Source organism: Bubalus kerabau, chromosome 18, assembly GCF_029407905.1.
Source record: "Bubalus kerabau isolate K-KA32 ecotype Philippines breed swamp buffalo chromosome 18, PCC_UOA_SB_1v2, whole genome shotgun sequence".
In the NCBI taxonomy this organism is placed as follows: domain Eukaryota; kingdom Metazoa; phylum Chordata; class Mammalia; order Artiodactyla; family Bovidae; genus Bubalus; species Bubalus kerabau.
In genome coordinates, this window is record NC_073641.1 from 18,781,753 (window position 1) to 18,796,877 (window position 15,125).

General features: G+C 36.7%; 1 protein-coding gene across 6 annotated transcripts in view; it reads right to left on the reverse strand.

The window, feature by feature from the left end:
* The window catches only part of IPO11 (importin 11), a 201,395-nt gene that overhangs the window by 153,469 nt on the left and 32,801 nt on the right, over nucleotides 1–15,125 (reverse strand). For all 6 annotated transcript variants that reach the window (XM_055555038.1, XM_055555039.1, XM_055555040.1 and 3 more), the window contains exons 4-6: nucleotides 11,066–11,138; nucleotides 9,165–9,368; nucleotides 1,646–1,778 (exon numbers count right to left, since the gene is read on the reverse strand). In XM_055555038.1, the coding sequence (XP_055411013.1) occupies nucleotides 1,646–1,778; nucleotides 9,165–9,368; nucleotides 11,066–11,138 (410 nt within the window). The remainder of the gene's footprint in view (nucleotides 1–1,645; nucleotides 1,779–9,164; nucleotides 9,369–11,065; nucleotides 11,139–15,125) is intronic.

Consider the following 15,125-nt stretch of genomic DNA (forward strand, 5'->3'; position numbering starts at 1 on the left):
TCACAGATGTCATTTTACATGTATTTGCGCAATCATTTTATTACGTCTGTCTCCTCGGTGCCAAGCACCTACCTGTAAATATGGTGAATGAAATAATGAGCACACACATGTCTAAAACACACTAAACATGCACAGGTATAAAGGCAAAGATGACACGTGACAAAAGCTCTAGTCCTAAGTACATTTAAGTCATGAAAGAACAGACATTTTATACCTGGACAGACGAGTATTTTAGAGTAAAATGCTATGAGATTTCTCCAGGTCAGGATGCCTTAGAAATGCAAATGAGTATCTAAGACCTTGAAATGCTGAGGTGCTGAAAAGCTTAAAGCATGCTAACATAGATTAGTATGGCAACATTTGTGTCAGAAGCTAGGCTTTGAAGTCAGACAAGAAAACTCAACAATCAAAAGGATTCATGAAAAATTCCTTAGTCATTAAACACACTACTTATATACTACTTTGTTTATCTTTGGAGTTCTCTTATGGCTCAGCTGGTAAAGAATCTGCCTGCAATGCGGGAGACCTGGGTTCAATCCCTGGGTTGGAAAGATCCCCTGGAGAAGGGAAAGGCTACCCACTCCAGTATTCTGGCCTGGAGAATTCCATGGACTGCACGGGGTCACAAAGAGTCGCACATGACTGAGCGACTTTCACTTTCACTTGTGTATCTAATCTTATATATCAATTTCTCTAATTCTGAGTTAACATTTCTAAGGCATTTTAATTGTTTCCTCCCTGGTTTTGACAAAACCACCTCATTCACTTGTAAAACCACCTGTACAATGGATTGGATTTACATATCAACAGTCCTTTAAAATGATTTCACGTCTGTCCACGTCAAAATGTGTTGACAGTCTGGGGTTTGTGCATCCACTGTCTGCTTAACACAAGTGAGGCACTAAAGCAATGCCCCTGTAAGGTACTAGGGTGAGTATGACAAAAGAGCTTACAAATAAAGCAGAGAATGCAAAATGAGCCATAGTAAGAAAAATAAAGGGCGCTTGAGTTTAAACTAAGAAACACAAAAGAGCCTCAAGCAACCAGAGCAGAAGGAAGACAAAGAATGAAATGATGGTGAATGTTAGAAAGGAAAGGAACCTTAGAATACATGCACCAAGATAAGCTCAGCTCAGGGAAGTGAAAGAGATTTATGCGAGGGGGATGCCCATAAGCAAAGCATCAGAAAACACAGGCCAACAAAGCACCCCAACAAGCAGTTTCTAAAATCTAAGTACAAACAAGAAAGATGAGTTCTCAGGAAAGAAAGCTGGGAGACAGAGTTCAACTAAGCCTTGAGGACAGAAGTTTAGGAAAGTTGGCATGAATGGCAGTAGCCCAGAATGAGAAATGAAGCAAAAAAGAAGTGTGAGTGTTTGAAAGGTATGTATTCAGAACCATGGCCAGTAATGTGAGTGTAACTTAAAACTAACCATTTGAACCCTGTGTACTCTCATGGATTAGACAAAGTAGAAGAGCTATGCTTACAAAAGAAAAACACAAGAGCCCTTGTCTCCGAGGGAAATATTAACCCCTTATTCTTCTACTAGTGCAACTGGAAACAGAAAATCCATAGAGAGGAACTGTTTGGCCACTATTCTGAGGTATGCTGTTTCAAAAATAAACATGTCAAGCTTAATAGTACCTTTCAAGGATAGTAGAGTTCGTTCAAGTGAACTTAGAACTGCAGCTTCATTGCCAGAAGAAACTTGTTGAAGGAATGTGTCTGTGTGGTGATTCCACAGAGAGCAGGCAAAACTATAAATTCCAGAAGCTAACTGCAAAGATATCAACAAATTTGTTCACAATATTATTACAGATTCCACTAATCATTAGACCTACATAGTAATACATTTTCAACAAAATTCAAAAGTCAAGAATCACTTATAGCAACACATCTAACTTTTTCAGTCACAACGCACACGTCTGATTTTTTTTTAGTCACAATGCCCAGCAGGAAGTAGTTTACATCTGCTGCCATTATAAACACACATACATAAACACGCCACCCCCTGCAAATACTATTAGTTTCTTGAAATATTACTTAGCCTAATGCCTGCACTGCAGTTTGATATTTCCAATCTTTACTCTTTTATTTTCTTGACTATTATTAACAGTTGTAACACTTGGCTTTAAAAACACTTGACTTACGGACTATCACTGAGTTTACCAGATAAATCAATATATTAAGAAATACAAAGGAGTTAAATTTCTGCGTTCTGCCAATTCTACCCACCTGGTTTGGAGTATTTAAAGCCAAGAACATATTAATATGTACCACTATTTGAAATCCTGACTCAAAATGAGACCCACGCTCCAGTGGTATTTTCAAGTTTTTTCCAGAAAGTCTAAGAGCAATCCACCTCAGCCTACATGGCCATTTGCTTTAAATAAAAATTTAGTGAAAGTGCATCTGACTAGTGATCATTAGCACACTTCAGAATGATTTTTTCTTATTTGAGATATGTCATTTCAACTAATGAAACTATTTATAATAAGATCAGGCATCAGAAACCAGTCAGAAATGCAATCCTGTAAATATGACATTTCTATGATAAAGTCAAATTCCACTTCTATTATTTTAATGCAGTAATTTTAAAAGCCTAGGCTTCCAGATACAGAAAAACACCTTCACCATACCCCTTGTAACTCTGCACCTATCTACACAGGCAAAGGCTTAATGAGTATGGGCAGAACACCCTGTAACCCTCCCGGAACACAACAGGATGAAAGGCTTATAAGCAACTGCTAGAACACCATCTCCTGCTCACCCCCCTATTTCCTCTGTTAGACAGTTTCTCATGGCTTCCTGGGTTCTGATAAGGTATAAGGTATCCTATCCCATCCCTAGGCTCTCCCCCAGAACAGAACTGCAGATATAAAACCACTTAGTTACAGTCTAGAATTGGCTTCTCAGCAAAGCGGCATCCCACAGCTTGAACTGGAGTCATCCAACCCCTATTGCTTCGGTCACTGTTTTTAGTGTGAAGGCACACAGCATTTGTGACAGAAATCAAGACAGAAACAGTAGTATGAAAAAACTGTAATATTCTCCTTTGTTTCAGGTTCCAGTTCTGGAGCTAAGCACCTACTTTAAGCATTAGTCAGCTGTTACAGTCCCAATTCCTAATTCTTTTTAGCTAGTCTACAAAAGGGCTCTGCACAAACAGGGATGATTAGAATGAAGAAGCAATATAGCACTATGCTCTCAGCCCAAGGGTGAAACGAGGTGGAAAGACAAAGAAGGAAGAAACCACAAGAATTTGGGAAGGAATACTATTAACTATCTTGTAAACACAAGTCTTTCACAGGCTTCTATCTGCTCCAGAAAATACAAGCTGATAAATGCTCACAGAAGGCTTATCTGGAAAAGAGAAAATAATAGAGGACAAGTAGAAGGGATTAAAATATTTCTACATTTTCTCCAAGAAAATATAGAGGGGTAGGAGATATTCAGTTAGACAATAAAAAAATTAGCTATTTAATAGAACATTTTAGGTGTTGGTCCATGAAAATCCCAAATACTTGTATTTTTCTTTTTCTAAACCAGAAGGAATAGTGCCACCCACTGACTGCTTACTTAGTAGCTTCTTAAGTCTGAGAAACACACAGACTTGATTCCTTGAGTATCAAAAACAAACCAATACAGCAAATTTTATTTTAGTATTTTAGATATTCTTAAACTTTTTAGCTTCAGGACCAATTTTCCCCTAAAAAAAATGAGCACCAAAAAATTACAAAATTACAAAAGTCTTGTAATTCGTAACTAATAGTGGGGCAATAAAAATTATCCACAAACTGGAACTCCCAAAACTTGTTTAACCTAACTCTACTTAACAAGATAATTAACATGTCAATGATGTGCACGCGCACATACACACACACACACACACACACACACACAAAGAATGAATACTATTCTAACTTTAAAGACACTTAAGAAACATGACCAAATGTGATGTATCAACCATATTCATTTTTCTGGCTCAAACAAACCACTTGTAATAATGTATTTTAAAAAATGTAGAAAATTGGCTACAAATATTTAATTATATTATATTATTTCAACAGGATGAAATGGCCAGATGGCATCACTGACTCAATGGACCTGAGTTTGAGCAAGCTCTGGGAGATGGTGAGGGACAAAGAAGCCTGGTGTGCTGCAGTCCATAGGGTCACAGAGTTGGACACAAAAATGAGCAACTGAACAACATTAAATCATATTAAATTACCATTTTTATGCATATTATATGATAAATGTTAAATGATTACGTATGCTAAGGTAACCAGATTAGGCCCAAGATGAAGTCACTCATGCTAAGTCCCAAGGCAGCAAACCAAAACTTAGAACTAGGTTCTGGGCTCAGCGCTCCCAGAAAAGGCAGGTCTAGGCCAACCAATCAGTGCCTGCCTATTCAACACAAGTTACCTGACCCAGCTCTAAGATTCCTCAAGACCTCTAAACCTAGTAACAGCCATAAGGCTGTCCTTAGTTACTGATGCCTAGACAATGCTCTCAGGTATACAGAGTATGAACTCAATGTGAGGGAGGAGGAGGTGAAAACACCCTCCTCTCTACTTGTGATCCTACCTTTGCTCGCAGCTGCAGCTCAGGCATCCAATGGAGTGACTACTGCTGCTGCTGCTGCTGCGTCACTTCAGTCGTGTCCGACTCTGTGCGACCCCATAGACAGCAGCCCACCAGGCTCCTCCGTCCCTGGGATTCTCCAGGCAAGTACACTGGAGTGGGGTGCCATTTCCTTCTCCAATGCATGAAAGTGCAAAGTGAAAGTGAAGTCACTCAGTCGTGTCTGACTCTTCGCAACCCCATGGACTGCAGCCCACCAGGCTCCTCCGTCCATGGGATTTTCCAGGCAAGAGTACTGGAGTGGGGTGCCATCGCCTTCTCCAATAGAGTGAATAGCAGAGTAGCAACTCACATATTTGTCAGATGGATACAGAGATGCGTAAAAAACAAAGTATAACTCAGCAATGCTTTAAGAGTCCCCTTTCCTAGGACCCAGACAAGAGTCCTTGTGAATCACACAGAAGGGATATACTTTACGTTACTCAAAATCTCCTGTTCTGTTTAGTGCATAGCTCTTTTTTTTTGATCAAGCTAGTCATCTTGAGTCTTTCCTTGATTAAAGCTTCCACCAAAAGTTTCCTCTTTCCCTCATATTTATATAAGCCTAGACACAGACACACACACACACACACACACACACACACACACACTCTCTCTCTCTCTCTCTCTCTCTCAAATCCCCATACAGGTTCATAGCAGAAATGACTCTATGGATTATAGGAGTCATTCTTTAAACAATGTGTTTAAAAGGCAATCTGAAATTAGGCAAAGCAAGAGACAAGACTTAGAAACAGCATTTAGAATCACCCAAAACTGAAAATGATGAATTTAACCTACTTAAAGATTTGCTTATAAACACACATTTATGTTTTAAATAAAGTTCACTATTCTGTAAATTTCCCGAAGGTTTGAGCTATACAGTATAAGTAGCACCTTGGCATTCTCAAATTTAACACTCAAAACTTTAACTATTTGGGAACGTTCCCTCAGAACCAAACACAAAATTATAAATTTATAAGGAATAAGGATGAAAATTTCTTTTATGAGGCTGAGTTAGCTATCTTATGCCAATCAGCCCATCCCAAAGTAGCTATGTGGATCTCTTTGCTTAGTTTATTCATAAAACAGTAACTCATCAGGATAATCTGACTTCATCTTGCTGCAGTTTTCTCTTATCCTCATCATGCAAATATATATGCTATTAGTGGGAACACTATTCATCCTTCAGCTTTTTAATTTTTGCTGAATTTTAGCTTTGACTATAACAACAATGTAATACAGTATGGCAGATTTTAAAAAGTTACTAAATGACCTTTGGAGATTTGTGTCTTATGATTTTTCCCATGTCAGGAGATGACTAGTTGTGTCTTTCATGTTCTTCAGTATCGTACATACCTCAGTAGGCAATCTGTTGACTTACTCTCGAGGGGAAGTAAGAATTTAAGATTAATTCCTAATATCCAAACTTAAAAAATTCAAAATAAAAACTGGTCATGGAATATGTCCTTTTTCGAGATTCATACTCTAAATAGTATTGGGTAAAATGACATATCAAGATTTGCTTCAAGAGGAAAAGTAAATGTGGCAACACCTTAAGAACTGGTAAATATGAGTGAAAAATATATGGAGGTTGTTGAATTGTTTTCACAACTAGAGTTCATTTGAAATGTCCTTAAGTAAGAAAACTATTTCACTGGTTATATGCCAAAATTACACAGCAAAGTATCTAATAAAGTCAGCAGGTTAAGAACTTAACTGCTAAGAAAATAGTGAAAAAGAAAAAATAAAACTAAATGTACGAAGGTCTTGGCTTCTAGGAAAAAAGCAATTAAAAACACAAAATCAATATTTAAATTACACTATAACTAAAATGTCCATCTCAAACTTTAATGGTGTTTATAAAGATTTACTCAGAATAATAAAAATTATAAATTCACAGAATCACACAACTTTATAATTAAAAGACAAATTTAAAGAATCATAAAGTACAAATACCTTGCTCAAAATTCCAAAACTGCTCAGTACAAAGAAACATTCTTGACTAGGAGCCAGGTCTTCTCATAATTGTTAACCCATATTGCTAAACATAAGTGAAATATACTTGCTTTCAAAAAATTTTTTCTTCTTTTTTTTTAGATTTGGATTACTTCACTTACCATAGCATGTACCTTTGTGGGTTACACACCACATCTATAAGATATTATTTGGTTAATACATTTACAATTATATTAGAATTACTATCTGTAACCTAAATTTCCTGGCTTTCATAGACTAAATTTAGATATTAACTGTACTTAATGTCAACTTTTTTATATTCATGTTTGTATGAAAAGCATATAATTTTCTAGAAAATGAATCCCCTTTGTGTCAAATCAAGCTCAATTTCATTACTGCAAACAGCTACTACTGTTGATTTTATTATCTGTCACCCATGAAAAGAACTTAATTTATTTTAAGGTGGAAGGAAAACATGCTGGGAAAAAAAATTGCTGGGACAGGTGAAGCAGTAGGGATTAAATGTACCATGAACTATTTTGTCATATCAAGTAGCTCAACTATGACCTTACACTTCTTTATGTGGGAAACTAATTTAGTACATAAATACCATCTTAGCATTAAAGTAACCACATTATTAAAAAATTTTCCCACACTTCAGATTACCAAAATAATTGGGCTGTTTAATTAACTAGCAAACTTGCTCTTTATAATAATATCTTCCTACATATGCTACCTTTAATAAACTACACTTCTTGTTCCCCAACCCCATCAGACAAGATTTCCATCCTAGTCCCTGCTGTGTTCCATGTTTCCAGGTTCAGCTACTCCATTAAAAATAAACGGTGCTAAGCTCAATTACTTTTTCCAGGTATCTTGAGTTTTGTATATACTCCCCAACTCCTGCTTTTTGAAGTTCTATATCATACCATTTTGAAATCTAGAATGTATTTAAGAACAAATCTCTTTCTCTACTGTTTATTCATTTAACAGGTATTGGGCACCAGCCACTCATGTACATTCTTCTGGGCTAGACAGTAGGACTATAATAATAACTGTAACAATAAGAGCTACAGTACTCCCTCATAAAATTCAGTGTGGTGGATCTCAGAAAGGGTGAATCAACAATTAAAATGTAATTGTAATGTAATGTACAATGCAATAAATACTATGCTGGATGTAAGTACAAGATACTAGGCAGACCTATATTTCATTCTATATGGAGAGGAAAGAGACTCACACTACAAGAAAACCAAGCAAGAAAGTTGAAGTGGACAGGAAGCTAACCCAAACAAGCTATACAAAATAAGGCTAATTTAGATATACTTTGTAGAGACAGAGTAGGCTAAATACACATTATATCTGAAAACCAAGGCAATACATTAGGAGAGTACAACTTGAGAAAGCCAAACCAAGAAGTAAGACTTCTATAGAAGGGGACCCTTCAATAAAGAGTAATTGTAACCCAGAATCTTACACACATTAAAACTTCTACATAAAAGTGAAGGGGACTAAGATGGGAATAAAAGTGAGAAAAGTCAACAAGAAATTCACAGAAAGACTTGAAAAGATAAAATCTCCATTTCTTTAGTCCTTATTAGATATCAAATAAAAGTGACAAGGATTTAAAAGGCAACCTTTAACAAGAAGAATTTCTCCTACACTTAGTATCCTCAGATAAACAGAAAATTAGCTATTTACACCTACTGGGTTAAAAGTAAAGAGGACTTAATATGGTTCTGGTTTAAACTTTGGTGTCTTAAGAATAACCTGGGGAGCCTATTAAAAATTCAAATTCCTAAGCCATATCCTCAAAGCAAGGATTCCAAAGGTAAGCAAGAACACTGTTAAAAATACTTGGAGGGAATTCCTGTTGGTCCAGTGGTTAGGACTCCGTGCTCTCACTGCCCAGGACCCGCGTTCAATCCCTGAGTAAGAAACTAAAATCCCACAAGCCACAGTGTAGCCAAAAACAAAACCTGGAGACTCCCATTGTTATCTGGTACAGTTTAAAATGTTATGCTGAAAAATATGAAAATCACTGTTCTGGTAGTTCAAAACAATGAAATACAAAAACACCAAAGCAACTGAATGAAGGAAAGAAATAGTTTTTTCAATGAATAGAACTAAAACACCGATAGATATCACCAGTTGTGTCAGACTGCTTCCTATATCCACCAATTATCCAGGCATGTCAATTTTAACTTCCTAAATCTCACCTCTATATGCTCCTAAATGTTCTCTTTATCACTTCTTCATTTGAGAGCTTTATCGTTGCATCTGAACACAACTTCAGTAGCCTCAAACCAGTCTTTCTGCCTTCAGACTGTTCTCCACCAATTAATCCCCCTCATTGGCAACTAAGTGACCTTACTGGTCATATCACAATCCAGCTTAAAACCTTTCAGATGTTACCTATTAATATGACCCTTTTGAGGTCAATTAGAAAGAATTAATAATCCATCAGTAAGATATCTAGAAGTAAAATTACATTTTAATACAAGTAGCACAGTTTTCATTATGATTTCAATACAAATAGCACAATTTTCATTATCAAATTTAATTCCATTAAGTCACTTACATCATAAAACAGTTTTCTATCAGCAGACAGTCGTTTAGACGCCAGAGTCTTGGTAACATGGTAGAAGGTAAGTAATGCTCTGTGTTGTCGAAGATCATCTTGGACTTTCACAGATTCTATAAGAGTGGGAATCAGTTCAGGCCACTGTCGAGGACAATCCAATCGAGCAACTTTTGCAATCAGCACTGCAATCTGAGTTGCAATCTAAAGGGAAAAAAATTAACTTTCAGAAATAAACATGAAATTAAAGCAATAGATAAGGAATATGTTCACAGCTGAAAATTACCTTTTTAGTTACTCATACATTTAACAAAAATAAATAAGATTTCACTGAACAAAGGTTTAAGACAGTAGCTCTCAACGTGTGGTCTATGGAACCCTGGGGGGCCTAGGATCTTTTCTGTGAGGTCTATCCTTTCCCAGTAATATACCATTGTGGAGCTAGATTTTCATCATATAACTTCTAAAATAACATCACAACTTAGTAAATACTAGATATATTTGAAATTCTAGACATTTTTTAAGTAGCCAGACAGTAAAAAGATATGCAAAAATGCAAAACAATGTTACTCTCTTCATTAAATACTTATTGTTTGGGGAAATAGCTACTGTTCACTTTTTAAAATTCAGTCCATATTAATAAACAATATATTTTAGGTTTATCAATTTTAATTTCTAATACAATAAACATCAACATATATAACTCTTCCATGTTTTATTTCAGCAGTATAAGGAAGTTCTAAGGATGTAAACTTTGAGAGCCACTGATCTAAGAGTGGAAATGAATATCAGTATTAGGTATTCACAGAGTGATATTTGTTCAGATCAGAGTTTCCCAAATACTGGTTGACAGAACACCTAAGCAATGGTTCACTCCTCAACCACCCAAGCCCCTCCCTGACGACCACCTCCTTCCCCACAGAGAGTAACTCTGTTCCTCTCCAACTTCCATCAAATCTCCTTAGCTGAGAAACTGCAAAAAAAAAACAGAACTGAGATCATATAAGTAGGTTTAGATAAAACTACATTGGATACACCTCCTAATACAGTGTGCTTTAATAGTCAAATCAAAAGAATCAAATGTAAGAAATAGTAACTTGGAAAACAGAATTTTTGTATCATAAGCAAACTTATTTTATTCTTAAAAGAAAAATCTCACTAAAAGGGAAAGAAAAAATAAAACTATATAATCCACTATCTATTCCCCACAGAGTAGTAAGAAGTGAAAATGTGATGAAGGAAACAGACAAAAATCAGAAGTCTGGGCTTCCCTGGTGGTCTAGTGGTGGGGAATCTGCCTGCTAATGCAGGGGAAATGGGTTCGATTCCTGGCCCGGGAAAAGCCCACATGCCATGGAGCAACCAAGTCCACGCACCACAAATACTGAGCCAGTGCTCTAGAGCTCACGAGCCACAACTACTGAGTCCTGCATGCCTGAAGCCCGGGCTCTGCAACGAGAAGCCGCTTCACTGAGAAGCCTGCGCACTGCAAAGAAGACCTAGCACAGCCAAAAAAAAAAAACAAATCTTTAAAAAAAAAATCAGAAGCTGTCCTGTAGTTGCTGGGGGCGGGGGGTGGGGGGGAGCAGATAATTTCAATAATTAATATACAGAGAGATGCTTTCAATATTGTCTCAAAAACTGAGAAGTTAAAAAATATACAGGTGTATCTTCAAATGATTCTGAGTTTTAAATCAGTAAGAGCCAAATCTAATCAAAATTCTTCCCAGCTAGAATTAGATCTCAAAATTTAAAAACCATCAGAGAAGTGTATAAACATCACAAATGAGCATTATTTAATAAAATTTTATTTTTAAAGCAAAGAACCAAAGTTAGTTTGGAAAAGAAGCAAAAAAACCAAGGGAAAGGAAAAAACAGTTGGCACTCATTTTCTCACTAACCTGGTTTATCGGTTCATTGAAGTTGGTGATTAGCCCTGCACGCAAAGTAGACTTCTCCTCCTCTGAGAGAGCACTGTAAAAAGACATGTTTATTATGCAAGAGAACGCTGCAAAATAATGAATGCAGGTAAGCATGACTGAGAATTTTAACAATAAAAAGTCTTTCAAACAATGTGTCCCTGCTTGTTCGGGTAATTAAACAATTATTTCCATTACTTGTATACTGACATATCAGGTAATTCAAACCTCCTTCACAGCTGAATAAACAGGAAGCACAAAGTAGTGCAAAAACTATTAGGAAATAGAGACAAATCTAGACTAAAGAACGTGATATTCCGATGTCTGCTTCTGCTGATATAAAAACAGCTGCTGACCAAAACATTTAACGTCTGGCTTAAAAAAAAAAATTCTATGAGTAAATGCTAGTCTTACACTGACTTCTTTACAAAATTCCATGTGGAAGAGAGGATCAGAAATAAGAGAATGTTTGGTATGGAAAACTTGTTAAATCAATTAGTTTAAAATCTTTCAGGGACTTCCCTGGTAGTCCAGTGGATAAGGCTCTGCGCTCCCAAAGCAGCGGGCCTGGGTTCAATCCTTGGTGGAACTAAGATGCCAGAGCCCGCAACTGAGTCCATGTGCTCTAGAGCCTACAGTCCGCAACTAGAGAAGCCATGTCTTAAAAGGCTGAACATAACACTAACAATTTTAACTGCAAATGAGGAAGGCAACTAGACAGCAAAAGGGCAGAGAAGGCAAATATCCACTGTATAAGACTGTACATATTTTGAACTATATGAATGTTTTATTTTAAAATTAAATTTTAAACCCTTCATTTTAAGGTCTTCTATTCTGGCTATGATAAAAGTAGCTTGTATTAAATGAATCACTCCCCAAAAATCAGCTATAAAAGTTGCATACAATTTTTTAAAATATTTTAAGGCATCTGTTGAGTTGAAATGTGCCTCACACCCCACTAAAAGGTATGTTCGAGTTCTAACCCCAAATACCTGTGAATGTGACCTTATTCGGAAGTAAGGGCTTTGCAGATGCAATCACACTAAAATTAGGTCATACTGGATTAGAGTAGGCCCTAATCCAATGATTGGTGCCATTTATAGGAAGAGAAAATTCTGAACATAGACACAGAAGAGACACCTGAAAATAAGGCTATGTGACAATGAAGACTAAGGCTAGAGTTATATTTGAAGATGAATGTACTTCTCTTGGTAACTGATGAAAAAGTGGCCCAAAATCAGTAATAATATAAAGGATTTGAATAACATAATTAACAAATTTGACCTAACTGATAAATATAATAAAACATTACAGTCCACAACAGCAAACATACATGCCTTACAAATGCATACAGAGCATTTACCAACATACCATACGTTGGGATCAAAAAATAAGACAGCACAGTCCAAAGAATGAAATCATTAACAGAAAACAAAAAAAGTCCCACATGTTTGGAAATTACATGACATAACCCATGGGTCTCAAAAGAAATCAAAATTTTAAAATATTTTTGACTAAATGGTAATGAAAATACTATATATTGAGGCTTATGAAACTGAACTAAAGTCACGATTATAAATGTTTTAAATGTTTTTTAATGCCTTAATGTTTTAAATGCATATAGAAGAAAAACAGAAAATTACCTAAGCTTCTATTTTAAAAAGCTAGAAAAAGGACAGTAAAATTGGGAGAATGGCATTGAAACATGTATAATATTATGTATGAAATGAGTCACCAGTCCAGGTTCGATACATGATACTGGATGCTTGGGGCTGGTGCACTGGGACGACCCAGAGAGAGGGTATGGGGAGGGAGGAGGGAGGAGGGTTCAGGATGGGGAACACAGGTATACCTGTGGCGGATTCATTTCGATATCTGGCAAAACTAACACAATATTGTAAAGTTTAAAAATAAAATAAAATTAAAAAAAAATTAAATTCAAAAAAGTAATTAAAAGTACATTAAGCCTGATAAAGTACAATACCTAAACCAATGACAGACAAATAGGCCAACAGGACAAAGCAGAGAAATCCAAAAACAGACCCCTACATGTAAAGTGCCTGACAGGTTATAAGGGAATCACTGAAATGCGATAGGGAAAAAAGACATGGTGCTGCCCTACTTCACATCTTTACCTTACACAGAAATGACAGACAGATCATACACCAAAACCTGAAAAGTAAAACAAAGCTTCTAGCAGAAAACATACTTTCATGACTTTGTGTTGAGTAAAAACTTTGTAAACAGATCCCAAAAGAATGAATTACAAAAAGAAGGTAGCTAAACCGAATTTAAAACTGAGTTTCATCAAAAGATACCAGTAAGAAAGTGAACAAGCAAGTCATGAAACAGGAGAAGATATTTTCACTACGTATATTCAACAAAAGACTTCTACCCAAATATATATATTACATATAACCTCTCAGCCACCAGGGAAGCTCTAAATATATATATAAAGTCTCATAAATCAATAAGATAGTTCCATTTTTATAGATGTACGAATGGCAGGTCCTTCACAAAAGAGGAGCTCCAAATGACTAATAAGTACCAGTCCAGTCAGTTTAGTCGCTCAATCGAGTTCGACTCTTTCTGACCCCATGGACTGCAGTACGCCAGGTTTCCCTGTCGATCACCAACTCCAGGAGCTTGCTCAAACTCATGTCCATGGAGTCGGTGATGCCATCCAACCATCTCATCCTCTGTTGTCCCATTCTCCTCCTGCCTTCAATCTTTCCCAGCATCAGAGTCTTTTCCAATCAGTCAGTTCTTCACATCAGGTGGCCAAACTATTCGAGCTTCAGCTTCAATATCAGTCCTTCCAGTGAATATTCAGGACTGATTTCCTTTAAGACTGACTGGTTTGATCTCCTTGGCAGTTCAAGGGACTCTTAAGAGTCTTCTCCAACACCATAGTTCGAAAGCATCAATTCTTTGGCACTCAGTCCAACTCTCCTTATAGTCCAACTCTCACACCCATACATGACTACTGGGAAAACCATAGCTTTGACTAGACGGACCTTTGTCACCAAAGTAATGTCTCTGCTTTTGAATATGCTGTCTAGGTTTGCCATAGCTTTCCTTCCAAGGAGCAAGTGTCTTTTAATTTCATGGCTGCAATCACCATCTGCAGTGATTTTGGAATCCAAGAAAATAGTCTGTCACTGTTTCCATTGTTTCCCCATCTATTTGTCATGAAGTAATGGGACCGATGCCAAGAACTTAGTTTTTTGAATGTTGAGGTTTTTTTTTTTTAATTTTTATTTATTTATTTTTTTAATTTTATTTTTAAACTTTACATAACTGTATTAATTTTGCCAAATATCAAAATGAATCCGCCACAGGTATACATGTGTTCCCCATCCCGAACCCCCCTCCCTCCTCCCTCCCCATTCCATCCCTCTGGGTCGTCCCAGTGCACCAGCCCCAAGCATCCAGTATCGTAATGAGGTGGATGAAACTGGAGCCTATTATACAGAGTGAATGTTGAGTTTTAAGCCAACTTTTTCACTCTCCTCTTTCACCTTCATCAAGAGGCTCTTTAGTTCCTCTTCTCTTTCTGCCATAAGTGCGGTGGTCATCTGCGTATCTGAGGTTACTGATATTTCTCCTGACAATCTTGATTCCAGCTTGTGCTTCATCCAATCCAGCATTTCACATGATGTACTCTGCATATAAGTTAAATAAGCAGAGTGACAGTATACAGCCTTGACATACTCCTTTCCCAATTTAGAACCAGTCCGTTGTTCCATGTCCAGTTCTAACTGTTGTTTCTCAACCTGCATATAGGTTTCTCAGGAGGCAGGTAAAGTAGTCTGGTATTCCCATCTCTTTAAGGATTTTCCAGTTTGTTGTGATCCACAGAGTCAAATTTGGTGTAGTCAAGAAAGCAAAAGTAGATGTTTTTCTGGAACTCTCTTGAGACTAGTAAGTATATGAGAAAAGTACTCACCGTCTATCAGGAAAATGCAAAAATTTTCAAGCATACCAGCATGACTAAAATGAAACAAACCAGACCAACTATGGTGAGAATGTGGAGCAAATG